General features: G+C 40.4%; 2 protein-coding genes across 5 annotated transcripts; one reads left to right on the top strand and one right to left on the bottom strand.

Annotated features, from left to right (window-relative positions):
- Nucleotides 1-1,251: 1,251 nt before the first annotated feature.
- Nucleotides 1,252-8,819, bottom strand: CCT5 (chaperonin containing TCP1 subunit 5). Its single transcript, XM_015854403.1, has 11 exons — nucleotides 8,647-8,819; nucleotides 8,350-8,410; nucleotides 8,071-8,235; nucleotides 7,166-7,364; nucleotides 6,075-6,267; nucleotides 5,491-5,640; nucleotides 4,990-5,109; nucleotides 4,419-4,604; nucleotides 2,549-2,686; nucleotides 2,163-2,343; nucleotides 1,252-1,535 (listed from the first exon to the last, which is right to left on the bottom strand). Exons 1-11 carry the CDS (start codon nucleotides 8,749-8,751, stop codon nucleotides 1,408-1,410), a joined length of 1,626 nt encoding a protein of 541 aa, XP_015709889.1. The 5' UTR covers nucleotides 8,752-8,819; the 3' UTR covers nucleotides 1,252-1,407.
- Nucleotides 8,820-8,858: 39 nt separating this feature from the next.
- On the top strand, nucleotides 8,859-22,474 carry ATPSCKMT (ATP synthase c subunit lysine N-methyltransferase). 4 transcript variants are annotated; one of them, XR_001553218.1, is made up of 6 exons: nucleotides 9,730-9,773; nucleotides 10,037-10,311; nucleotides 11,674-11,811; nucleotides 13,368-13,418; nucleotides 16,613-17,206; nucleotides 17,474-22,474. XR_001553218.1 is itself a non-coding variant. In XM_015854405.2 (5 exons), exons 2-5 carry the CDS (start codon nucleotides 10,042-10,044, stop codon nucleotides 16,808-16,810), a joined length of 657 nt encoding a protein of 218 aa, XP_015709891.1. In that variant the 5' UTR covers nucleotides 8,859-9,041; nucleotides 10,037-10,041; the 3' UTR covers nucleotides 16,811-22,474. The 4 variants fall into 4 exon arrangements, 3 of the variants coding, with proteins under 3 accessions (XP_015709891.1, XP_015709893.1, XP_015709890.1); XM_015854405.2 differs by lacking the exon at nucleotides 9,730-9,773 and adding an exon at nucleotides 8,859-9,041 and having other exon boundaries at nucleotides 16,613-22,474; XM_015854407.1 differs by lacking the exon at nucleotides 9,730-9,773 and adding an exon at nucleotides 9,177-9,439 and having other exon boundaries at nucleotides 16,613-22,474.
- The last annotated feature ends 3,016 nt before the right edge of the window (nucleotides 22,475-25,490 follow it).

Below are 25,490 nucleotides of genomic sequence, written 5' to 3'. Positions count from 1 at the left end.
AAGTTTCAACTTTCACACCCCCAGAGCCTCCCAGCCTGCTGGGCTGCAAGTCTTCCTGGAATTGGGAATAACCTGGTCTACGTTACTGCCTGCAAGCTGCAAGTTACTGTGAACCAATGCAACATACATAGAGCAGAGCACCGTCACAGCCTTCTCCATTCCAGTGGCAGTGCTGCTGCACAGAGCCCTCTGTTCTTCACATCTATCAAGGAGCCAGAATGTTCAATTACAAATTGAGCTGGGTGTCCAACTTTGCTCTTCCTCCTGGACATCCTACGTTTAAAACTAACCATGTCTTCTAAACCATGCTGAAAAACAAACATGTAACTGAAACAGCTAATAGGTGAAGCTTTTATTGTGTTAATATGCCAAAGAAACTACCCAGATAAGCTGTTCAAAGATTCTGCAAGGATCAAGTGAGATTATCGTCTTCCTAAACCCTTCCAGCATGGCACTGTAATGCCCTGTGGCATGTTATTTCATATATAGTATAGAGCTGTTCATTTAGCTCATATTTCATAATGCGGTGTTCATTCATGCCACAGTTCAAATGGCTCTAACACTGAATAAACCCAAGGCTGTCAAGATCTGGGAATGCTTCGCGGCTGTTTGCTGAATGCCTCAAGCCTGTTCACTGGAACAGGCTGCCCAGGGAGGTGGTGGAGTCTCCTTCTCTGGAGATATTCAAGACCCACCTGGACGCCTACCTGTGTGACATGGTGTAGGGAGCCTGCTTTGGCAGCGGGGTTGGACTCGATGATTTCTAGAGGTCCCTTCCAACCCCTACAATTCTGTGATTCTGTTTAAGCAGCTTCTATTCAGCATCACAAGTCAAAGATTTGTGCAACTTTCAAGCAACTTGAAACATGTTGTATGGTACCTTAAATCTCCAAATGTAAACTACACAATCAACGTGTTCAGCATGTAAGAATTCTTGGGGGCTACAACTATTTTCAGTTTCATGCACTAAAGAGTGACACACTTAAAATGGAAAACTGTGGGCTTTGCTCACAAGCAGTTAAAAGAAATTAGCTGCAGGAACAATGGATGTGTGAGATACTATTAATGCACAGAATCACAAGGTTGGAAAGGACCTACAAGACCATCTAGTCCAACCATTCTCCTATCCCCATTACTATGAAACCATTAGCATTATCCATTACTCTCCCCCCGCTACACATTCAGAATGTTTTTCCTAAGACTATTTACAACTGTCCATGACAAGACACAATGACAATTCTGAAACGAGGCTTGAAACCATCGGTGCTAAATTGCATTTTATTTCCAACCATTAGCCATTACAGTATCTGAAACAGTGTCCAAAATAAATAGCTGAAGATGAAGCATCAGAATACTACCGTCTTCGCTACTGTTGTGGCCCCGTTAACTTTCCATGTTTTTCAACCTTTAGTCTTCAGATTCTCCAGGCCTACGGATATCATCGATCTTCAGAATCATTCTAACGACCTGAGTTGCCAGAGAAATCTGTTGTTTCTTACCAATCAAGGTTTCTATAACATGTTGCTGTTTCATATCTGTTAAAAAAGAAGATACGAAAGCATTAGAGACCTTCCTCAAACCCAAATGTACTATTTACCTGAGACAGTTATTTTCTACGTTAATTTTGAACGTAATAGAATTATTTCTATTCACAATCATCATTAATTAGTATAAACTATAGCTTTTAGCCTGGGCTCTTAACAAAGATCTCAGAACCTTAACACCAAACTCTCTTCTCACAACTAAGTCTTCCTCAGTTGTTACTTCACCTTCCTGCATTTCTGTGTACAGATATCAGAAGCATCCTAAGAGTAGAGCATTCAGCTCAAAGTTGAAGATCCATGATACAGAAATATCAATGAACTGTTATGTATTTATGTAAGCACAACACCTGATGTTTCAAGATTTCTTTTTTTCATTCATTTCAAATAAATGGCAGAATAAGAATTTGAATCCAGCAGTTACAGATCTTCTTCCTGTTGTACATCATTTATCTCTCTACCCCCACTCCAATTTACAAGGTAAGGTAAAAGACTTTGTAATTCTGACAGACATATTGAAAAATAAAAAGAAAAATAAGACTGCTGATAAAATGAAAGCTTTCAGATTTCTAAGGAAGGAAACCCTGTTATGTTCCCTATTCTTCACGGTATACTTCTTACCATTTGTTCCTTTCTGCAAACAGTCGATGCCAAGAGCAGGATTGTTTTCCTTCACTTGCCTAGCCCGTACTTCAGTCATTGTCTGAATTGGATTCATTCCACTGTTCTCCGAAAGGGCCATAGGGATTACCTCCAGGGCATCTGCAAACGCCCTCATAGCATACTGTTCCAAAGATGGGCACTAGGAAGTAAAAAGTGATACAGCTTTTATTTCTGCAGTGAGCAAAAGTGCACTTTTGCACTAAAATACTCATGCAGTTTTCTTGGCAATATTCACCCTAGTAACTGACAGAGTATTCTGCCTAACTGCCTGCAAATAAAAACCATTTTATATTGCTCTTATCCAAAAAGGACCTGCAATACCTCTACAAAGGCTCCTTCCCTACCTTATCTGCTGCTTCACTGACTGCCAAGGCACATGAAATTTCAGCTGCACCACCACCGTACACAATGCGGTTATCGCGAACCAGATTCCGGATCACACACAGAGCATCGTGAAGAGACCGCTTTGCTTCTTCAATAATCTGAAACGATACAATAGCACATACTTCATACTGCACACAACTGGAGAATATGGAGATGCATTTCCTAATGCGAGAAAATAAAAGAATGCAAGTAAATGATTGACCTTCCATTACTTGAAGTGTACATATAAACAGGAGGAGGAATGGCTGTTAACAGGGATGGACAGTGATAGGACAAAGGGGAATGGTCTTAAACTGAGACAGGGGAGGTTTAGTTTAGATATTAGGAGGAAGTTTTTCCACACAGAGGGTGCTGACACACTGGAACAGGTTGCTCAAGGAGGTTGTGGATGCCCCATCCCTGGAGGCATTCAAGGCCAGGCTGGATGTGGCTCTGGGCAGCCTGGTCTGGTGGTTGGTGACCCTGCACATAGCAGGGGGTTGAAACTGGATGATCTTTGTGGTCCTTTTCAACCCAGGCCATTCTGTGATTCTATGACAGGATCTCTTTATAGCTCTACTAATGCTACATTATACTATTTCAAAAAGTGAAATGCTACAATACCTAGTGGCAGAGAAGGAATGCAAAATATACACATTTCAGTGCTATTTGTTGTACCTATAAATTCAAACTATGAAAACTTACACCACTTTTTTCAGTCTTATACACGTTTCCAAGACAAAAGCCACAAATTTAAACACCAACATTTTTTTCTCCTTGCATTTAGTGTCAACTATCCAGAGTGCAATAGATGTTAAAGGATTTAACAAGTTAATATTAGCCTTTAAAGAAGCATTGTTTTCTTTAAAAACCTCTTCCAGCAGTTTATTTCTTCCCAACTTTTTGACTCAAAACAGGACATAACCTATAATAATATACAATATAAATCATTTCACACTAACAATTCAGCCATGAACCAAATTAAGCAGAGAAGCATAAAAAATAGGCACAACTCAGACCATTTTAAAACGTTTTGAACCAGAACAAGTGACATAAGTATATATTAAAATATAGTCTTGCAAAAATACATATTCACCCATGAAAGTGACTCTCCCATAAAGGAAATGAGAGACCAAAAATTATTTCTCTGTCTATTAACTATACGGTCCAATAAGAAAACAAAATTTTCACCCAAAAACATGGATGTGACTCAACAAGTGACTTGAACACAAACACCGTTGCCTACAAAACCCCTAAATTACTCCACACTGCAGATAAAGCTTAGATAAAATTAATGGAAGAGTTAATAGGCTTCTAAAATGAAAGAGACTACATATTCAACAATGTACGTATAAAACATTACTAACTACGAGCTGTGACTTTATCCAGCAGGGCACCCAACTATCAAGTTCTTCAGTGTGCAAACGGCTACGTTTAGTAAGGAAAGAAAGAAGGGGAAACAATAAAAAGCAATAACAAAAAGAGTAAACAGAACTAGTTCACAAAGTAACTGCTCCCTACACACTGACCAAAGCCCAGCCAGTCCCTGATCCTCCCCAGCTTTCAGTTCCACACGATGCCATTCAGTATACGACATCCCTTTAGACAGTTTGGGTCAGCTGTCCTGGTTCTGTCACTTCCCAACTCCTTGTGCTGCTTCAGCCCCTCGCTGGCAGGGCAGTGTGAAAAGCAGGGAAGTCCTTGGTTCTGTTCAGAACCACCCAGCAACAAGGAGAACATTGGTGTGTTATACAAATTATTTCCCAACATCCAAAAACTATCACCATACCAGCTACTAGGAGGAAAATTCACCATCCCAGCCAAAACCAGGACAGAAAACAAAGGTCTTACCATTTTATTTCCTCCTCTGATGAAAATGGTCACAGCTCTGGAATTCTGGCACTGTTCAATGACAAGCATTCTGTCCTTTGTTGTGCCAAAGGAGATCTCTCTGACAACACCAGCAAAACCCAGTTTCTCAGGTGTGAGTTCACAGAAACGAGGAACGATGCGTCCTCCGGTTGCAATGGCGATTAACTAGAATTAAGAAACTCCATTATTTTGAGAAGACTTTTCTATAATTATTTTAATAAAGTAAAGCTATAGTCAAATATCTCCAACAAAGTTACCTTCCCATCAGGCAATGCCTTGATTCTAAAACAAGACACAAAGTAAAATCGCTCCTACCCGCATACAACCTGTAAGGAGCAATACGCATGGACTGCAATACACACCACAATCCCATTAACTCCAGCTTCTTTCCACAGACAGATCCCCAGTGATTTTGCTTCAGTACGTGCCAATACTACATAATAATAATGTAATTCTACTCAGAAAGCACAAACTTTTAATTTGTGCAGCAGATCACTCAACAAAGATTTGAGATCTGGTAAAAATCCCAGTTTGGGAAGATTGTACTTACTTCTATTTCGGGTCCACCAACCCAACGAACAGCAGGCAGCTCATTCTGAAGCAGCAAGTGATTTGCTTCATCATCAAAGCCCCACTGGCAAATAGCAAGGTTTGCACCAGTGTCTTTAATCTGAAAGCAGCACGCAGTGATAACCATCAGCACTAACACAGAAACGAGGAATTTCACAAACACATTCCTTTGTTGTTTTAGTTCTACTCTTTTCAAAGCAGAAGTCTGCAGAAGACAAGTATATCTGTACATGAAGGCATAGAAAGAAATGAAAGCAAATTTCAATGCACTGCCCAGGGAGGTGGTGGAGTCACCGACCATGGGAGTGTTCAAGAAACATTTGGATGTTGTGTTGAGGAATATGATTTAGCTGGGAAGTATTGGTAATGGTTGGACTAGATGATCTTCTAGGTCTTTTCCAACCTTGATAATTCTGTGATTCTGTTTAGTGTAAAGGCTATGTAAAAAATACAAATAGAAACATAATTCTGAAGACTCTACCTGCTTCACCATCTCTTCAAACTTCTCTTTTTCATATTTCTGCAGTGCCTTGTAATCGTCTACAGATGTGACATCAAGCTTATGCTTGGTTTTAGGCTTCGGTGGTTCGAACGGGCAAGTCAGGATTGCAATTTTGGCATCTTTAAGTTCCTGTACAATAATAAAAAGTTGCAGTTTGATGACAGTCACACCTCCTATTTGTATTTGCACAATGCACAAATGTTATCTTTAAATAAGTAGGGGCTGTAGGATCCTTGATGATCATTTAAGTGATTCTAAAGTGAAGCCGGTTATACTCAGTTTCATCTGAAGTTTCACATAAGAGAAATTCCATAGCTTCAGGACACAAATGTTTAAGCACCCATCAGCCTTCAGTCATTTATTTTAAATATTAGATGTTTAAAAAGAAGAAAGCTTCCTATCCACAGTGGACATTACAAATACAACCCACTCGCTTTCACTGACACTTCTGAATGTGTATGATACTCTCCTCTAACCTTCCTTTTCACAGTGTAACCTATATACTACTTGTTAAATGTTATTTAAACTGTTACAGATGAGATGCAGAGAGGGGATTCACTCACCTTAGGCATCTGGGGATGACTGAAATCTTTATCCACGATCACTCCCTTTACCAGCTGCGTATCTTCCAGTCTGCCTCCCACTTTGCCTTGTACTTTGATCAGCTCAAAATCAACATCTTTACGCTCCATATCAGCTACTGTCAGTACAGCATTCACAGCAATTTCTGCCATTTGTCTGTGACAACGGTTGACTCTAAATTTAAAGAAAATACAGTTGTATTATATTTGCACATTCAGAAGAAACAGGTTCTATCAATTTTGAACAGAGAAAGGATATGTATTACTATAGCAAATGTGTTTTGTTTGCTGCATGAAGAAAAGGCATCCAGCTCATTGATGCACAGGAATATGAACATGCTAACTATGACAGAAAAAAAATATCAGTTTGTCTATGTATCCTTTGTGAACATAGTCTCAAGGCATCAATATGAAACAAGCGGGGAGAACTGATACTGCACTTCATAAAATCTACTGTCCAGGAGTAATTAAAAATGGCAGACAGCTCCCTCTGTATTTTGCTGTCTTCTCAAGTCTTTCCTATACTTTTACATACAGATCCCACAATGGTATCTTAAAAATTTAGTCCCTAAAGAGTCACAGACAACTGAGAAATGAGACTGCGTAGAAAGAATATTGTATAAAACAAAAGCATCTCCATCCTTAACATCTGTATATATATAAATCTATAGAACCAGTAATGAAAACTGCAATTGTGAATCCAGAACTGTCCTATGAGTCTGTTCAGAAAAAAAAAAAACCCACAAAAAAACCCTTTCTAAAAATAACTGAATGTTAGAACTCAAAGTTTCTAAGTGCCAAGATACAGTAATACAAAACAGAATGGGTAGAATGAAAATGATTTTGTAGCTGTTTGATTTCACAAAACTGCCCCTTTGAGAATAAGGGCTTCACAATTTCTTATCCTGAAATATGAATTTTTTGAGAAATAAGCCAGTCAAATATAATAAAGCCTTCAGCAGCTTCTCCAATAACAAAAAACAATGTAATCATCCATCAAAACACTTCTTTTTTTCAACCAAAGAGTACTCATGGAAAATATACACACTTTCATTAAGCTTTTATAAACTTACACTTTAGAGCCAAGCGTGGTCTTTGCTGTTTGGATCAGAGGTTCAATGTTCTGTGGATCAACTGGAAAGCTGTCGCTGATTTTGTCTAGATGCTCAACAGCAATGCGGGCTGCCTGCTCATAACCATCAGCTATTCTGATAGGGTGAATACCACGATCTAGCAATTGTTCAGCCTGTTCCAATAATGCTCCAGCCAGAACTGTAAAGAATTCACAAACAAACACACATTTACTCTTGCAGAGATGGGGGCATGATATCTCATACACCATCAAGAGTTTAATAAGTATGCCTTCAGATTTTTCTATTGTATTTTAACTGTTTGAGATTTATCAGGCAATAAGAATGGTACCATCAACCCCATATTCACTAAGAAAACTGCATTATTTAGACCAGAGAAACACAGAAGCCAATAGCGATCACTATGGTAAAAAGTAACAAAAATAAGTTTAGTCAAATGCTTTCAATGCTAACTTCAAACACAACCACAGTAAAAAATTACAAAAACATATTTCTAATTAAAATGCTACAAATAAGAAACGAAAAATACCAAAGCAGTAAATACACTATGGGAAAACTACTTTTCCTCTTAAAATACATTTGAAAGTATGCTTTTATAACTGGAAAGCCCACATTAAGGGAAGATTTAGGTTGGCTATCAGGGGGGAAGTTCTCTACTATGAGAGTAGTGAGGTGCTGGCACAGGCTGCCCAGAGTCACTGTGGATGCCCCATCCCTGGAGGTTTTCAAGGCCAGGTTGGATGGGGCCCTGGGCAGCCTGGTCTTGAATGAGATTTGTAAGCTGGCAGACCTGCCCGCTGCATGGGGGCTGGAGCTTCATGACCCTTAAGGTCCCTTCCAACCCAAGCCATTCTGCGGTTCTTTGATTAAGCACAATCTGCTCTTACCCACGACTCCAGTGGTTCCATCCCCAATCTCATCATCCTGAGATTTGGCCAGTTCCACCATAAGTTTGGCTATCTGGTGATCCACATCCATCATGTTCAGGATGGTGGCTCCATCATTTGTCACTGTCACCTCACCATCTTTGTCCACCATCATCTTATCCAAGCCTGACAAAAAAAAAAATAAAATAAAATAAAAAATCAAGAAAGTGAGTGAAAAAGCTAAAAACCCACAGAAAACAAGGTGCAGGAAAAAAAAGAGTACAGTAATTTCATTGTTACCGTTGGGCCCAAGGGATGTTCTCAGAGTACTCGCCACAGCCTTTGCTGCCAGGATGTGAGACTGCAAAACAACGGAGATAAAAGGTAAATCGCACTCCTGAACTATAGCACTAATGTAACTTACAGGCTGTAAGCTCACTAGGGAGAGCAGCGTGTGGCTGTAGACCAAGCAAGCAATCGGCCATACACGGCCTAGCGGCCCCCCCCCCCTAACGGCGGCATGGCAGCATGGCCCAGCAAGGCCCCCCCTCTACAGGCAGATCCTGTGCCCGTCCTCCCGCTCGCTCACTCGCTCACCTTGAGAGCCTCGAGTCCCATAAGGCGCGTCTTGCGCTCCTGGTCCTTGAGGATGAGGAAGGGCCGCCCATACTCATCAAACGCCAGCGTCCCCATGGCCGACATGGCTGCAGCAGCACCCACCCCGAGCACTAAACGGATCCCGCCGCGCCCGCCGCGCCGTGATGTCAGCGCGCTCCCAGCGCATGCGCAGAGAACTAGGAGGAGTAATATGGCGTGTGGGTCACAGCGTTCTGGAAGCGTCTGAGGCTGTGGGAGCGGAGCCCTGTCCACCAGCGCGGGGGGGGGGGAGGCGGAAAGGGGATATCCTTTAACACAGTACGGGAGCTAAGCGGCCTGCACCGCAGTGGACTGAAGCGAAGGAGTGAGAGCAGACACAGCGCGGATTCACAAAGGTGCTTTCTCTCTTCTCGCCGCTTTCTGGAGCGTAGTCAGAAGGGTGGCCCTGCGCTCTCTCCCCCCCGCCATGTTGGGATGGTATCGTCCTCTTGCATAAGTACTGCTGCAGGGGGGGGGGGGGGTGCCCTGATCAGTGTAGCGTAGGGGGGTCCTAGGGGCTTCTTGGGGGTTCCTTCTCTGGAGATATTTAAGACCCGCCTGGACGCCTACCTATGTGACGTGGTGTAGGGAACCTGCTTTGGCAGGGGGGTTGGACTTGATGATCTCTAGAGGTCCCTTCCAACCCCTACAGTTCTGTGATTCTGGCTTTTCAGGCTTTAGTCGGCTGTGTAGTCCAGACCCCTGCTAAAGCAGACCCTCTTCCGTGGATCGCCTGGTAGAGCATCTCAGGCTGGTATTGACTACCTCCAGAGAAGGAGGCTCTGCAGTCTCCTTATGCTTAAGCACCACCCGCTTCCCTCTCTTCACAGAAAGATAAACTAGCACCTCAGTTGATTGAAAAAAAACCAATTTGTTGCCTAGGAATCAACTAAAAGAAGAGTGAGGGGAGTAAACTCTTCATAAGGGCTGACAATGGGGGACATGGTTTGAAATGGTTTGAAGTTAAAAGAGGGAAGATTTAGGTTGGATGTTAGGGGGAAGTTCTTCACTAGGAGGGTGGTTAGGCCCTGGAACAGGCTGCCCAGGGAGGTTGTGGATGCCCCGTCCTTGGAGGTGTTCAAGACCAGGTTGGACGGGGCCCTGGGCAACCTGATCTAGTAAATGTGTATGTTTGGTGGCCCTGCCAGGCAGGGGGGTTGGAACTACATGATCCTTGAGGTCCCTTCCAACCCGGGTCATTCTGTGATTCTGTGAAAAGTTAAAAGATGTATTGTGCCCCTAGTGTCTCGCATCTAATGTCTCATATCTTTTTGGTTCAATGATATGTTGCTTTTTCTGTTCTTCAGGAAGCAGTCAGTAAATCTTGCTATGTTGTTATGTCTGCCTTCAGGTGTGATGCCCAGTGCCCCAATGGTACAAAGCCCCTTGCCAGCAGGCTCTGAGGATGGTTCCAGAAGAAGGCGCTGGGGGCTGTGGATGGTGGGTGGTGTTGGTGGGACCTTGGTGGCACTGTATGCGGTTGTCACCCCCTTTGTGGCTCCAGCTCTGAGGAGAGTGTGTCTGCCATTTGTTCCTGCAACTTCAGCTCAGATCGAGAATGTCCTGAAGATGTTACAAGGCAGAAGAGGCACGGTAGTTGACATCGGTAGCGGGGATGGCCGTATTGTAAGTCACAGACATCTTCCTTCTCTATTCCTTCTCAAATATGTGGTAAATACTCCAGCTGCTACCTGTTTTCTCCTATTTTATGAGTATTTTCTCCCTGGCATCCGCTGTTTTTGAGTCCCATGCAGAGCTGCAAACCCAAGAATGGTTTACGTTCGGGTTGGGCAAGCAATCAATAGTTCTGTTCCCTTCTTACCCTCAGCTTGACAAAGCGGCGTTTAGAATTATAACCTTATCTTGTTCCTTGGAAAGAATTACGCTATTCACATAAAAAGATATAATTAAAGTATTGGCAATGTGTTTCCCTAGGAGTTGTATTCTGTGTCGGTTTATAGCTGTAGTACAAGAGGCTGCGAGCTTAAACAGCCCTCCCCTTTTGGAACTGCAGCTATGTCCTTACTGTATAAAAGTGATAGCACAACAAAAGAGAATGAGAAATGAATGGCGGGTTGGAAAAAATAAATGTCATGGTGTCATTAAAGCTATAGGCTTCACATCTTTGTGTAGTGCTGGCTGCCCCTTTTCAAAGTGGTGAAAAAAGAGAACAGATAGTTCTTGAATGCTGCCTTTGTCAGTGTTTCATGTGAACGGTTCAACTATTTGTCCGTACTGAAAAGTTTGATTTGGAAGTCAGAATCCGTGAAAGATTTGGGCCTGTGTGACAAACGGAGAAAAGAACATTGGTATGGAGGACTGCAATTCCTGATGTCCTTTCTAGTCAGTGTTCTGGCTCTTAACCCTCATCTGACACACATAATTTGAGCATGTATCTGTGTATGTATAAAGTACCTGAGCATCTGAGGCATCTGATTTGTGTGTGTATGTATATATATATATTAAAATGTGTGTGTACACACATCACTGGAAACTACTTGGAAGGCCAGGTGCCTAAAACTAGATGCTGGGTGTTGGCTTAGTGCTTAGTATGTTGAAGAAAGTTGAGCTGCTGTTCCTATGGTCTTAGGTATATCAAATGCCACATCAAAATGTGTGTTACACTGTCTTCATGGTCAGTTTTAGTGCTCTTTAAATCAAAGGTGGTATCATAAATATGTTAAGTTTAACTTTGGTGTAAATTGTAGACATAGTACGAGCTCACAGCTTCATCCTGTGCCTGTTTAAGTGATTTAGTTTGTTTGTATCAATATCAGTTTCAATGGGATTTGTCACAATAGTAAAATATGGTTTGAATTTTTGTTTGCTATACTACTAATCTCTTAGGAAATAAAATCTCATTACTTACTGAAGTGCATTCCTTTGATTTGCATTATAACTAAGTCTCCTTTCTCTTATTTATCGAGGTGAATGTACTTTCTAGATCTTTCTCTGATTGTAAGTAAAGGTTCCTTTTCTTCCTTGTAGGTGATAGCAGCCGCAAAAAGGGGATTTGAAGCTGTTGGTTATGAGTTAAATCCCTGGTTGGTCTGGTACTCCAGATACCGTGCTTGGAGGGACGGGGTACACCACAATGCCAAGTTTTATATTTCAGATTTATGGAAGGTAAGTGGTGAAGAACCTAAGGATGAATGTGGGACATCTGAGAGATTTACTTGATTTGGAGGTTACGTTCTTGAACAAACTGAGATGCTGTCTGATCATGGGTTGCTCTACTGGTCTTTGGGAAGAGTGCTTAGACTGTAGAGGCAAAAGCCACCACATAACACAGTGCTTTGCTGCTTTTGTGCTTCAGTGTCTTGCTGCACTTGCGCAGGCTCCTTGAGCTTACTGTGTTTTATTCTGTGTATTGAGTGATGGAGTCTGCTGTAATATCAAGCTTCCATGAGACCCTTTTCTATTGACTTAGTAACACACAAGTCTATTTTGCTTTTTCCTTAGATGTGTGTTCTTCTGTTCAACATGTTATGTGATTTCATAGAATCACCAAGGCTGGAAAAGACCTAAAAGATCAACCAGGCCATTACTAATAGCTTCTACTAAATCATGTCCCTCAACACAACATCCAGTCTTTCCTTGAACACCCCCAGGTGACTCCACCACCTCCCTGGGCAGTCCATTCCAGTGCCTCACCACCCTTTCTGAGAAGTAATATTTCCTAAGGTCCAGCCTGAATCTCCCCTGCTGTAGCTTGAAACCATTCCCTCTTGTCCTATCACTAATGACATGAGAGAAGAGGCCAACCCCCAGCTCACTACAACCTCCCTTCAGGAAGTTATAAAGAGCTATAAGGTCTCCCCTGAGCCTCCTCTTCTCCAGGTTGAGCATTCCCAGCTCCTTCAGCCTCTCCTCACATGGCCTGTGCTCCAGACCCCTCACCAGCTTTGTTGCCCTAAGCTAAGCGGCACTTGAGATTTTTTTGCGGTGTTCAGTCATTCAAGTCAAAATTGCTTCTTCAGTTAGGCTTTGTTGTTGTATTTGTGTGTCTCTCTCCAGCTATCCCTATCAATCTTGAAGTGGTATTTCATAATTGATAAAGCGAATGCAAGGAATTTGGTGAACAAGTGTGAATGTATGATTTTTATCTCTCTTCAGGAGAGGAGTGTTGGAAAACTGGGTGCTGGTGAGAAGAACCCAGGCACTGGAATGGGAAACTTCAATTTCTAGCTCACGTTTAACAAAATGGGATAAGTTACCTCAGTACATACGGGAGATCTGGCAAAACTTACCAATGAGTGAAATCCCACAAGGATTTTCTTGTCCTCCTGGAACTGATACCATAGAATCACAGAATCACAGAATTATAAAGGTTGGAAAAGACCCAGAAGATCATCTAGTCCAACCATTACCAATACTTCCCAGCTAAATCATATTCATCAATACAACATCCAAAACAGAATCACAGAATTAATATTCTTGACCAGGCTGTAGTTTTCTAGTATGCAGCATTATAAAGCTGTCTGTTTGTGGAAATTCATCTCATGTGAAGTTGATACAGAATCTCAGTTCTTGATATTTTTTGGACTAAGTTCCAGTTAAAAGGCCTGTAGTTAGAGGGTTTGCAGTAAAAAAAGAATAAATGAGAACTTTTGGAAGTATAAATTCTGGGGTTTATGTTTGTATTTCATATTGATTTTTAACATTTGTTATATATTTTCTAGGTTTCCTTTTCACGTTATACGAATGTTGTTGTTTTTGGGGTACCTCAAATGGTAAGCTTACCAATTTTGCGTTGTTTTAAATACTTTAAAACCAATTCATCTGCAAAGCAAATTAACCTACAAAATGTCAAAGGTAGCGGTAATCTAGGTATTTTGGTTATGTCTATGATAAAACCTGATAAATCCTGTAGCACTATACAGACTGGAGCTGTTTTTGCTGTCTTTACTATCCATTACAGAATCACAGAGTCACAGAATGACCTGGGTTGGAAGGGACCTCAAGGATCATGTAGTTCCAACCCCCCTGCCTAGCAGGGCCACTAAACATTAGTGAAGGTCAGAAGTAAAATGAAAACTGCTGTGCTGAAGTTGCTTTGAGAAGGAGATAGATCAGTTCCTCAAAATTTCAGTGTTTCATGCTGGAAAGAAGTGGGATGTTTGCAGGGAGATAGAGCAGGGGACTGTTTACAGCTTCTTCCTGTGGACTTGTTACTGTGCAGTGTTGAACTTCCATTGTGTTATCCAAAAATGCTATTGCCTTAAATCAGGCTAGCAGATAATGTACTGAAATAATCCCCTGCCCGTGTTAGTCTGTGAGGGTTTAGGAAGGGAGGCAGATACTTCATGTGTAGCATGTATAAAGGCACATATTCTTTCTAGGAGAGCTTTGTAGCCTGTGTTGATCCCATCTCTGGTAAAAATGGGTTATTCAAGATTGCTGAGATATTGTTGCATAGATGCTGTTTATTTGGTATATTAGATCAGTCAGGGTTTTCTTTTACCTTGGCTTTCAGCTTTATTTAGTTCTTTTTATCTTTTTAGTAGAAAAGGGGAAAAAATAATGTTAAGATTTGCTATTTTGATACATATATATATATATATTTATTATTGCATTCTATGTAGGTAGAATGCCTACACAGAAATGAAATGAAAATATCCTACAGATGCTTCTCTATTGCTCATTTTTCTGCTGGGGCAGATGTGGAATTAAAAGGCTGCCAAGCTCTACGTGATGCCACACTGTGCAACATACACTGATAGTATTTGTGAGCTAGCAATAGGAAGGTGTGTGTGCTGAGAAGTATAGGGATGTTTCCCTGCTGTTTGCTTTTTGTTTCTCAGTAAAGAAATTGAGACAGGAGAGAACCACAGAACTGTAGGGGTTGGAAGGGACCTCTAGAGATCATTGAGTCCAACCCCCTTGCCAAAGCAGGTTCCCTACAGCAGGTCACACAGGTAGGCATCCAGGTGGGTCTTGATTATCTCTAGAGAAGGAGACTCCACAACCTGCCTGGGTTGCCTGTTCCAGTGCTCCGTCACCCTCACTGTAAAGAAGTTCTTGTGCACACTTGTGCAGAGCTTCCTATGCTCCAGTTTCTGGCTGTTGCCCCTTGCCTTGTCTCCACGCACTGCTGAAAAGAGTCTGGACTTGCCACTTTGCCCCCCCACACCTCAGGTGTTTATAGACCTGAATCAGGTTCCCTCTCAGTCTTCTTTTCTCAAGGCTAAACAGACCCAGTTCACTCAGCCTTTCCTCATAGGGGAGATGCTCCAGGCCCTTCACCATCTTTGTGTCCCTCTGCTGGACTCTTTCCAAGAGATCCCTGTCTTTTCTGTACTGAGGAGCCCAGAACTGGACACAGTATTCCAGATGAGGCCTCACCAGGGCAGAGTAGAGGGGGAGGATCACCTCCCTCGACCTGCTGGCAATGCTCCTTTTAATGCACCCCAGAATGCCATTGTGTGAGACTGCACACAACGTCACAGAGGCCACTCTATGACAGTATTGGAATTAAATGCCTACTGAACATTCACACCTAAACTCATGTTGAAAACTGAAGTGAAAATGTGCTGTGTTTTATTTCTTTACAACTTGCTTTCCCTCTGGTGACACTGTAGTCAGAACTAGTACCGTGTTTGTGCTGCATGTTTCCAGGTTTGAATGTTGCATGTTCTAGCTTGAGTTCCAGGAGGGGGCAGTGTGAAGATGGGAATCTGAAGTCAGACATTCTGCATTTGCACCAAGGGCAGAAGTGCAGGTGAAGAAAGCTATTTCCATAAACTAGAAATAAACAGGTACCCTGGAAATACTGGCTGAATTTTTAAAAGTAATAGTATAAAATGGAGATAAGTTAGCAACAGGTATGAACTAAGGAGTAGCTCAGTAGTAACTTCAGTAAATACCAGGCTGAATTCTTCCAACAAAAATCCCGCCAGAAATGTAACAGACCCAAACATACAAACCGCTGCATTTCCTGAGAATCAATTTGCTTGTTCTGTCTTCTAAATTTACTTTTCAAGTTGTGAATGCTAAGCCTTGTGTATGCCTAAATTGATTTTGTAGAAACTAATGCATATTTTTAGTTTTTTTTTTTAAACTGAAGGCAGTAGATGTTTTTAGTTTTTATAGTAATAGCGGTCTGATTTGATGCTGTCACACTGTGCTTTTATTTCACATCCAAGATTAGCTAACAGAGCTGGGATGTATTGATCTTTAGGGAAGACTGTGAGACCTCTCTGTTCTTGCAAGCATTTAGGGGAAGTTGTTTTTCTGTGAGTGCTTGCAAAGAGACTTATTTGTTTGGGATGGGATGACAGAATTTTTACCAGGTGTTCATGTTCACAACTTCTGTTGAATTTTAGCTGCATATTTACTAAACAAAAGGTTTTACTGAACCAATGGAGGAAAGCTGTACTTAGCAGGTCTTCAGCCAAAGTATATGCTGTTCCACACAGTACTGCTGAAGGTAGTCATGTCAACATGTTAATAGACAGGGGGAAACAAAGCTCAATTTCATTGCGCTTTAACACAGCAGTAATTTACTGCATAGTGCCAGCAGGATGCTTGCTTTGGATAGCTGACCAAACATGGTATTTTGAGTTTCTGATTTAAGGTTAGACAGGAAATCATGAGAAGTGTTGGCTTTTGAGTATCACACAACAGACAGTTTATGCAGCTTGGGTGTTAGTATAGTAGTATAAAGTTAGTAAGTAGTATAAAGTCAGGGTGCTAAACTTTTTTCTGCAGAGAAAAACCCCACTGAAGAAAACCATGAGTTAGAATCTGCTAAGTATTTTCTTAACTTCTTGTTTGTGGTTCTGTTTTTTTTCCTAACGTGTGGGTTTGTTGTTTTTGTTTTTTTTCCCCGTATCCCCTCAATCATTGGGCTTGTCTCAGACACTTGAATTAGAGAATGCTTCTGGCTTGTACTGTTTCTTAAAAGTTTTTTGTTGCTGCTCCTCAGATGCCAGAATTGCAGAAGAAGCTCAAAGAAGAACTTGAATGTAATGCCAGAATTATTGCTTGTCGTTTTCCATTCCCGTGCTGGATCCCAGATCATACAACTGGAGAGGGAATAGATACTGTGTGGGCCTATGATTTGAAACATTCTGGAGGACATGAAGCAAGAAACTTGGAAATTACACCAGAAAGAGAATCTTGAACATCCAGTGTGTTTATATACTGAAATTTTCAGTTTTGACTTCATTTGTTAGATCGTAAACGTAATGCAACATATACCTCAGGGTACAGAGAGATATATTCTCTGAAATGATGGGGAGCACACTGATTATTTGAAAACACAGAAAGGTGTAGTTAAAAGATGTAACGTGATTGATAAAAGAATGAGAAATCGTTACAGAAATCAGTAACTGTGATATGGAAAATGGAGTAAAACAAGCTACATTAGTGTTAAGAGAGATGTCTAAGTTCAAGTACTTGAATTGGCTAACCTAAAATCTGTGTTCTTTTTGATCCTATGTAGCATTTGCTACTGTTTTGGGGAGTCGTGTGCCATTGGCTTCTCAAATGGGCTGTGGTTCCCAAATGTCTTCATTAGGTAAGCTAAACAAGCATAATCAACATACGTAGTACATCTAACTGATACAAACAAAGTGTGAAGATACTGGTATTTTGTACTTCATCCATAAATGTGTGTTTTTAAATGGGATATGATACAACAAATGTAATGACTATATTCATTAACAAAATTGCATCCCTTCATTATAATTGTGCATCTTTATTTCTATGGAGACAGAACTGCAGGAATGAGCTCTTGTTGGCATAGGTCTTTGCAGATGACCCTGATTTTTTTTTTGGTCCTAAGGTCTCTGATTTGGGAAAGATTTCATGTGTTATCTACTTGGCCACCCCTTTAATGGCCCAAACCTTGGATAAGATATGTGTGAGACTTACTTAGTTGGATGTGTCAGGAAGACAATCTCTGATTCCAGAGGCAGATGGTCCGACTGTATCCAACTTGAAAAGAAATGGTACAGTAGAATCTCATGTACACAAAAAGAAGAAAGGAGCAAATGCATACGCTGGAGCCTGCACTGGAAAGGATGGTGGCTGTCTTGCATGTGGTCAAATGCAGCTGTGAACATCAGGACTATCCCTTGAAGAACACTTATTACTGATGAACCATCTTTTACAGCATTTCACTGTAATGTCACATAGTTGATCTTGTTGGAAAGAATTTAGCATAGTTTAACATTATTTAAGAGATACAAGTATTACAGTGATGGGACTGGACTACAGCAGCTTGTCTAAAATATCTATGTTTACTTTAATATCCATTTAATAGCTGTAAAACTAGAATATCTAAGGGTGTCTGAAACTATTTTTACTATAAAAGACCATGCAGGAAGGGTGTTAGCTAACTGAGCCAGGAGTCCTTCCCTGAATATTTGTAAAGGGGAAGAAGCAAAAGATTTTGATAAAGTAAGTTGCAACTCATCTGTCATGCTTTGCTTTGACCCATCTTTCTGCTACTTGCTTTCACTGACAATCGCTCACGTTAGATTGCCTGAAATGAAGCAGATATGTTTTCCCTTGTGTTTGGTGATGTATTTGTTGTATTATCATTTACTTGCCTTAAAAACATAAATCTGATTTTCTCAGTTCTGCCTTAAAAGACTGTGGTGTGGTCTTCTTAGTTATCAACTACTGCTCCAGAAATACCTGTTGAAGAGATTGAGGTAGAATTAATGACGTGATGGCTGGAGCTTTAAGAACATTAAGTGCTGTTCTCAAGGCAAGAAGGAATTTATGTTTGCTTTTAAAGCAATGCAGAAGCCTATTTCTTACTCTTACCTTTTGTTAAGGGTCTACACTGACACATGCAGTGGTCTACAGGGTTTTTATTCCTTATTACATAAAGGAATGCAGTGCATTTCTTGTTTTCATGGCTGAAGTGCAAATCAGAAAGCAAATTGCTCTGATTTATACAGGGAACTGAGAAAGCATTTTCTTTTCATGTCATTTTCAGTTTTCCCAATCACTTGTTAGTATTTAATCTGGTAAGATATCAAACGAGCATAACCGTGGCTTCAGTTTTCCCTGTATGGATTATTACGTTACTACACTTCCAATTGCTCAGGTAATTATGATTTCGTTGATGTGCTGCTTCAAAGTACCAATTTGTTACTTTTGAAAACTAAAAGCCTTAGAGAACTGACTTAATCAAATTATAGCACCAGTCTGAAGCCGCAAGAAGGAAACCCCCAAGCTATGTATGCTGCTGTTCAAAATTAAGGTAATTCAGATGCACAGAAAAAAAACCCAGTAGTTTATCTTTGATTCTTTTCTAGAAGGATCACCTGAGTTTTGGGAGCTACTTGTCCCGATGTATCTTAGCAGAAAAGAAATATTGCTTCATTGCCAGATGAGTAATGCTTGACTGAAATTCAGTAGAACTTGATCAGTGTGAAAATAAATCATAGTTCTTTGGGCAGTGGTTTGATTACAAGAGAGCCATGTGATAATGCAAGTTGCTTGGTGTATGCCACACAGTCAGTATGGCTACTGCAGTGTCAACCAAGCTTGTCCAGCTGTGTGTTTGTTTTATGAGCTTTAGGCATTTCTGTGTTACTAGGTGTTTTCAAGTTCTTGACTTACCCTCTGGAATGTGATAATATGCTGTCACTTAATCTAATACTGCTCCGAGGAAGCTCATCCTCCGTCTCTGCATTGCTGTTTATTTGTGACTCATGAATTGCAGCCAGGTAAGGAGATGCAGAATCAAATTCAGAATACAGCTCTGCATTTCACAAGGGTAGGTGAATGAGTGTTATTTGTGGGAAAAACACTTCCAGGGTCCAGGCTTAGAGAATGTCTTTTACCTTTAATAACGTATGTGTCTCATGAGGCACCAGAGATCTCCTACCTTCTGCAGTAATTTTGTTTTTAAGGCATTTCTCATGTGAACATCTAAAAAATGTTACCACCATCACAATACTGTTCTGAGATCCAAAGAGGAAGTAGGCAGAAGTGACATCTTGTTTGTCTTCTATGTTTTGTCCTGTGGGGGGGAAGAGAGGAAGGGTAGCTGTAGCTGGAGTACGGTACTTTGAGCCTTTCCAAAAGCAGTCTGACAGACTTGCATCATATCTGTACATATTACTCATTGGATTTGCGTGTTCATATTAAGAATGAGCTGTGGGGAAAGGAGAGTCAAGAAATGAGTCTGATGCCATTATGCTTGAATGAACAGGAATTCCTCATAGATTACCTCAGACTTCTGTAGTTTATTTGTATGATGGTTTGCAAATACTGAGGCATTATTCAAGGGAACATGATTCTTTCAAACACATGATTCAAGAGGGCACTCTAACACTAGATTTAATGGCAATAAATTCTGATTTAGACGATTTTTCTTTTCCTGAGTTCACATGTCTAGATTTATATTGTAGCTACAACCTGTTTCTTTAGAAATAGCTCATTTCTGCCAGAAGAGTTCTGGAATTCTTGATTAAAAATGTGGCTTCTATATTTAATTGTTAAAAATCACTCCCTTGTGTGAAAGCTGTAAGAATTCATCTTGGTATTTTATTTTTCATAGGTTAATCCAGATTCATCCTCATATCCTTTACTTAAGAAGACTTTGTTAGTTGTCAGTTCTTTCATTTTATTTTTTGATTTCTTCTTCCTATTTCAGCATTTTGCTTTTATTTTTCACACAGTCTTCTTACAGTTTTAACTACGTGCTCTCGTAAATTCTTTTCCTGTACCCTGGTAGCTTTTTTTTTTATCAGCAAACCTTATAGGAAGACCAAGTATTTTGCAGGAATTCCTTTTTCTCTGCAGATTTTTTTTTCACATGTATGTAACTAACCCCTTGTTTTATTTAGCCGTCTGTATGCTGATGTAGCATGATTTTCATTTCCAGTAAATGAAAGAAAAACACATCCACCCATATGGTATTTAGACTGAAAAACAGCTTTGGTCTACAACAATCCTGACTGTTTAGTAGCTTTAAGTACTTAATTTAGCATTTTTATTGTATTTCATCACTTGGGAAATGAACACAGGCCTTTTATCCATTCAGTAGTTCTTCTTGTTTGGGTTATTTGTTCAGGTGGGATTTTTGCTGATTTCTTTTTCTTAGTATAACGCTGGGTTTTCTATTACAGACTTCGGTTGGAATGTGGAACTGATGTTTTTGCTGTGAATTGCTGAGTAGTCCCTGAAAAATCACTGAAATACAACTGAGGGAAGCTGCTATGATTGGTTAAAAAAGAAAAATTAAGTAGAAATTGCTTTTCCAGTAAATGTGAAGGGATGGTTCTCAGTTTACTGTGTGTGCTGTGCTCTGTGGAAATAGAGTAGGTTTTGCAAGACCCTTGTAAAGCTTGTGGAATAAAGTTCTGAGGTGATCAGAGGTCTTTGCAATGTCAGGAATAGAAAATTATTGGCTTTCTACCTGAGGTCTGTGGGCTGCTTCAGAAGAATACAGAAGTAATTTAATGGACTGTTCCACAGGTTTGCTGCCTGTGGTCTTGTCTTTCCATTGGAAAATTTCAGTGTATTTGAATGTAGTGAACATCTGTAGTGAACATCTGAGGGTCACTGAACTAAAGATAAGGATTTAGTTATGATGTTATGGGCCACTGAAAATGAGTTTATCAAATTGCTGGGGTTTCTACCTTCTTTCTGTTGTTCCTTGCTTTGGGTTGTTAAGCCTCGAATCTCTGCTCTGTCCAAGTGTTTGTACCTCTGTGCCTCTTCTGGTAAGCACTTTGTATCTGTGTGAGAGCAGATGCTTTATTTCTGCACGTTCCCATTGCTTTCTGATCAATTCTAGCTTTGAAAAAGAAAGTGTGAGGAGGGAACACAGAATGAACAGTGGAAGTTCTGGGAGAGAAATGAGTGGTGTGGTGTATAGCCCAAAATCCAAGGGGTCTTCTCTGTCACCATCCACTCTAGCAACCTCAGTGCTGATGCTGTCTTTTTTCCTAGCCCTTTGTAGCCCTGAGCTACATAGTACATATGTATGTAGCTCAGAGTACATGCAGAAATCAAAGTATTTTGTATGCCCAAATATGCCATTCTTCAAATTCTCCATAGGGGTTCTTGTCATTTGTATCCCTATGTGTTTCATTGTTTCTTCCTTTTCTTCAGCATGTGTGGGAGCCAAGTTTATACTCCGACTACTTCTGTGCTTAATTTGTGTGTAAGTTTTGTGATTTTGTATAATCAACACCAAGTTAATTTAGAAATACGAACCTCACCCTGCATCAGTTCTGTAAAGATTCTGAGCAAGAACAGAACAGATAGTGGTCATGATGTGTGAATACGAATGTTATTTAGTGACAAGGATTGTCAGGTCTGGTGGTAAGAAACCAGATCATGCTGCTCCAATGCTTTAATTTCAGTTGTCAGTCTGATTTGTCAAGCAAAGTCCACAGAATGCAAGGCTAATAGTAGCAAAGCAGCACTGTTGTGTGGTATTTTATAATGTTTGTTCTGTAATACTTTATAAAAACAAAACAACCCAAAACAGCAATATTGAAAACAACAGGAAACCAACGCAACAACAAAAAAATCTCCAGCCCCCTCTGAGTGACACTGTCACTGATTTAAAAGGAAACTGCATTTATCACCCTGAAAAGATACAGAAACAGCTTTTGCTATGAAAACAATTTCTGGCTTCAGAAGCTTGCTGGTTTTTACCAAAGTGAGTTAAGTATAACATAGGTCAGATCCACACTGATTTAACAAATGCTTAAGTTTCCTAGAACTGCTACCTTATTCTTGTAAGCCTCGTAGACATGCTGTCTAAATCAGGTTGTTTGCTTATTCTAATAAAAATCCTGATCAAGTAGAACTCTTATGAGGATTATTTGTCTACCGAGTGGAAAATTAGGTAGTCTAAGCACACTTCCAGGAAACAGGAGACTTGGATGCTGTCCTATTTGTCTGATTTTGGCTGTTCTTCCAAATGCTCTATAGTGAATCTCATGCTTCCTCTGCATCCCACGATGAGTGATATTCCTGTTGCAACTCATGGTGTTCTTAATTTGGGCTTCCCCCTGCCTTTGTGCCCCTGCGCTCATCTGGGCCCTGGTAAGGGGAGGGTGATGGCTCGTTGGGCAGGCCTGGGAGAAAGCAGGGATTATTTAGGCTTTCTCCATTGCTTTTGCCTTTTTGTGCTCCTGTGAGGGTGTGCAGAGGAGTTTTATCAGTTAGCTGAAGAAGATTTCCTCCTTACAGCAGCATAATCTATGGAGTAGTAAAAATATTCTATGGTGGAGTCCTCTCAGTTGGCAGCTGCATGTCCGCATCTACTGCTGGAAGAGTGTATTTTCAGATGGCTGCTGCTGAGGGTGGCAGTACCTGTGCCATTACACAATGAATGGAGCTAGAGATAGGGCAGATGCTCACATGACATTCAGTGCTGCATTTGTACATAGCACCCGTGGTGTTTCATGACCTTTTTTCTTTCTTTCTTCAGTCTTATGTTTCTCTTAGCTATTTCTACATCAGATAGCTCTTACTGTTTGATGTCTCTTGGTTACATCTTTTTAACTGTATTTGGATCCTGCTTTTTATACGTGAGTTACTCTGGTTCTTCTCTATATTTCAGTTTATTTTTGTAGGACAGAAGTTCAAACTATCACTGTCAAATATAGATCAGCTACAATCCAGCTCAGGTCTTGTGTTCTTCTTACTGTGTTAAGGGACAGGGGCAGGGGGTAATTTTTCAAGAGTCAGGGTTGAAAATGTGATATTTATCCTCTCTAACTGTGAACAACATCAAGACAAAATACTGCTTTCTCTATCATATATGGGGAAAATGCATGTTGAATGATGAGTGAACAAATAGATTGCCTTTATCATAGCAACAGAATCTCTTTATGTACCAATTAAGCAAATATAATAAAAGGTTATTAGTCCAGCAACAAAGAAGTTAAACAACAGTACTGCTTTCTGCCTCTTATCTCCAAATAGTGAAATACAATTGTGAAATCGGACCAATCTCGTGAAGTTAAAAAGCAGTTCAGAATGGATGTACAGAAAAGGCTGCTTGGGGCAATTCTACAAAAGATGCCAAAATTGATTGTTGGAAGATTAGTGACAGCCCTTCCTTAGCACAACCCCCCCCTCAGCTGAAAATCTTCTCTCTGCATCACCTTACACAGAATGCTACTTCTGCTGCAATACGTTAATGCATTTAACGTGGACCACTAGAATTAAAAAGCTGCATGGTGAGTTTGAGAAGCAACACTACCATGCTCCTATCTTGGTAACATTAATCAGCCACAGCGAGGCCTGGATGTTCAAGATGTGCTTCTGTCATGCCACATCGATAGTACAGCAGGAACCAGAAGATCAAGTAAAAGTCAATATGGTTCTTCAGCTGGGGCTGAGAAGAGTATGAACAACACAGAAGAGCCAGCTGAACTGAAAAGCGTTACGTCTGCTTCTAAGAAGCAAGAAGCCTGTGCCTCCTGCTTTCTAAATGTTTATCGGAAAGTGTATGGGAACTGCTGAGTCATGACCTGAACCACTGATTAATCACTCAGGGAAAGGACTGGGTCAGCCCTGGGAGCACAGGTGAAGGCAATTCAACTGTGTGACTGGAAGGGGTGGAGCCTGTCTGCACCTCTCCTGGACCCCATTTTAAAGGCTGGTTGCCACCAGGGAAGGATCTTTTCCTGGAGATTCTTCCATGGTGGAGCTTTTCCCTGCAAACTTAGAATCTTCTGGTACAGCTGAGCAATCTTTTTCCCTTCTTTTATAGCACCTTCCTATTGTCTTGGTCCCTCTGTCGTCACAGCTTTGTTGTAATGCCTTCTCCTTTGTATTATCTGTCCAATTACTACAGAAAGCAATAGAGAAGAAATATGTAGCCCACTATTTGAATTGTTTTCTTTATTATAGAGCTGTTAAACCACCTATTCCCATACATATTAGGGAAGATCTGTTCTATAGACAGAGTTAACAGATTATGCTGATGAAAATAATCTGAGAAATCATTTTTCTGTCCCCTCCAAACCCTGTGGCCTACTTGCAGTGCAGTTTTGTTCTAAAGAATGCTGTTGTTTTTGAGTGATTGTACATCAGAGCTTTAATTTTCAATAATAGATGCATTGCAAATATCATTTTTTAAACATTTTTTGTATGGATAATTGGCTAGAATAGGTTACAAACAGTATTTGGGTTTATTTATCCTACAGAGTACTGAGAATTCATACCAGTGTCTTTAAAACTTTTTTTTCCCAGTGATTTAGGCCAGGTATGTTACTGGTGCATGATGCCATTAAACACCAAAGATTTCATAAACAGCTTTTAGCTCATATATTTTGTAATGCAAAAGGAACTAAGGTAAGTGAAACTATGGTTCTGATAGACTTACTCTTTAAGAAAAACTTGATACTATTTGATTTTGAAATAAAATGTTTCATAATATTTGCAGGTTTTGTGACTGATCTGTTTATGGTTGGTTGACATATTTACAGGGAACTGGTAAGTTGCACAACCTGCAAAGGCTGTTATCATTTTACTTTCAATTTGTTCTTGCTGTTTTCAGTTGCCTTCCACTTCCTCAATCAAATTCTATTATTTATTCTCCAGATAGAGATGTAACTTTTGTCTGTGTATCAGCAGTGGCCTTTTGCTGCTTAAACCTGCCCTAACCTCCACCACTCAAACATTTATTTTCCCCTTTTCTAGCTGCTAGGCTTTTGAAGTTTTAGCTAAATTAGGACAGTCTCTACTTCTATGTTAGATATGTTTGCTGAAGTCATAGTCTGGAAGATAGCAGTAGGAAAATTAATTCAGCACCTTCAACAAATAGATTAACTTGTACTTAAAAGAAGCCTTATTCTTAGATTGTAAAG

This window comes from Coturnix japonica, chromosome 2 (genome assembly GCF_001577835.2).
Source record: "Coturnix japonica isolate 7356 chromosome 2, Coturnix japonica 2.1, whole genome shotgun sequence".
NCBI classification, from domain to species: domain Eukaryota; kingdom Metazoa; phylum Chordata; class Aves; order Galliformes; family Phasianidae; genus Coturnix; species Coturnix japonica.
Note: the sequence above shows the minus strand (reverse complement) of the source record. Positions and strands in the feature narration are given on the sequence as shown.

Excerpts from the sequence above, each read along its gene's own strand:
- ATPSCKMT (XM_015854404.1), top strand. The coding sequence starts at position 9,743 with ATGCCCCGTCCTTGGAGGTGTTCAAGACCAG. Across the intron at positions 11,812-13,367 it reads ATATTTCAGATTTATGGAAG|GTTTCCTTTTCACGTTATAC; the intron begins GTAAGTGGTGAA and ends TATATTTTCTAG. Across the intron at positions 13,419-16,612 it reads TTTTTGGGGTACCTCAAATG|ATGCCAGAATTGCAGAAGAA; the intron begins GTAAGCTTACCA and ends GCTGCTCCTCAG.
- CCT5 (XM_015854403.1), bottom strand. The coding sequence starts at position 8,751 with ATGTCGGCCATGGGGACGCTGGCGTTTGATGAGTATGGGCGGCCCTTC. Across the intron at positions 6,268-7,165 it reads ACCACGCTTGGCTCTAAAGT|AGTCAACCGTTGTCACAGAC; the intron begins GTAAGTTTATAA and ends CTTTAAATTTAG. Across the intron at positions 1,536-2,162 it reads TTTGCAGAAAGGAACAAATG|ATATGAAACAGCAACATGTT; the intron begins GTAAGAAGTATA and ends CTTTTTTAACAG.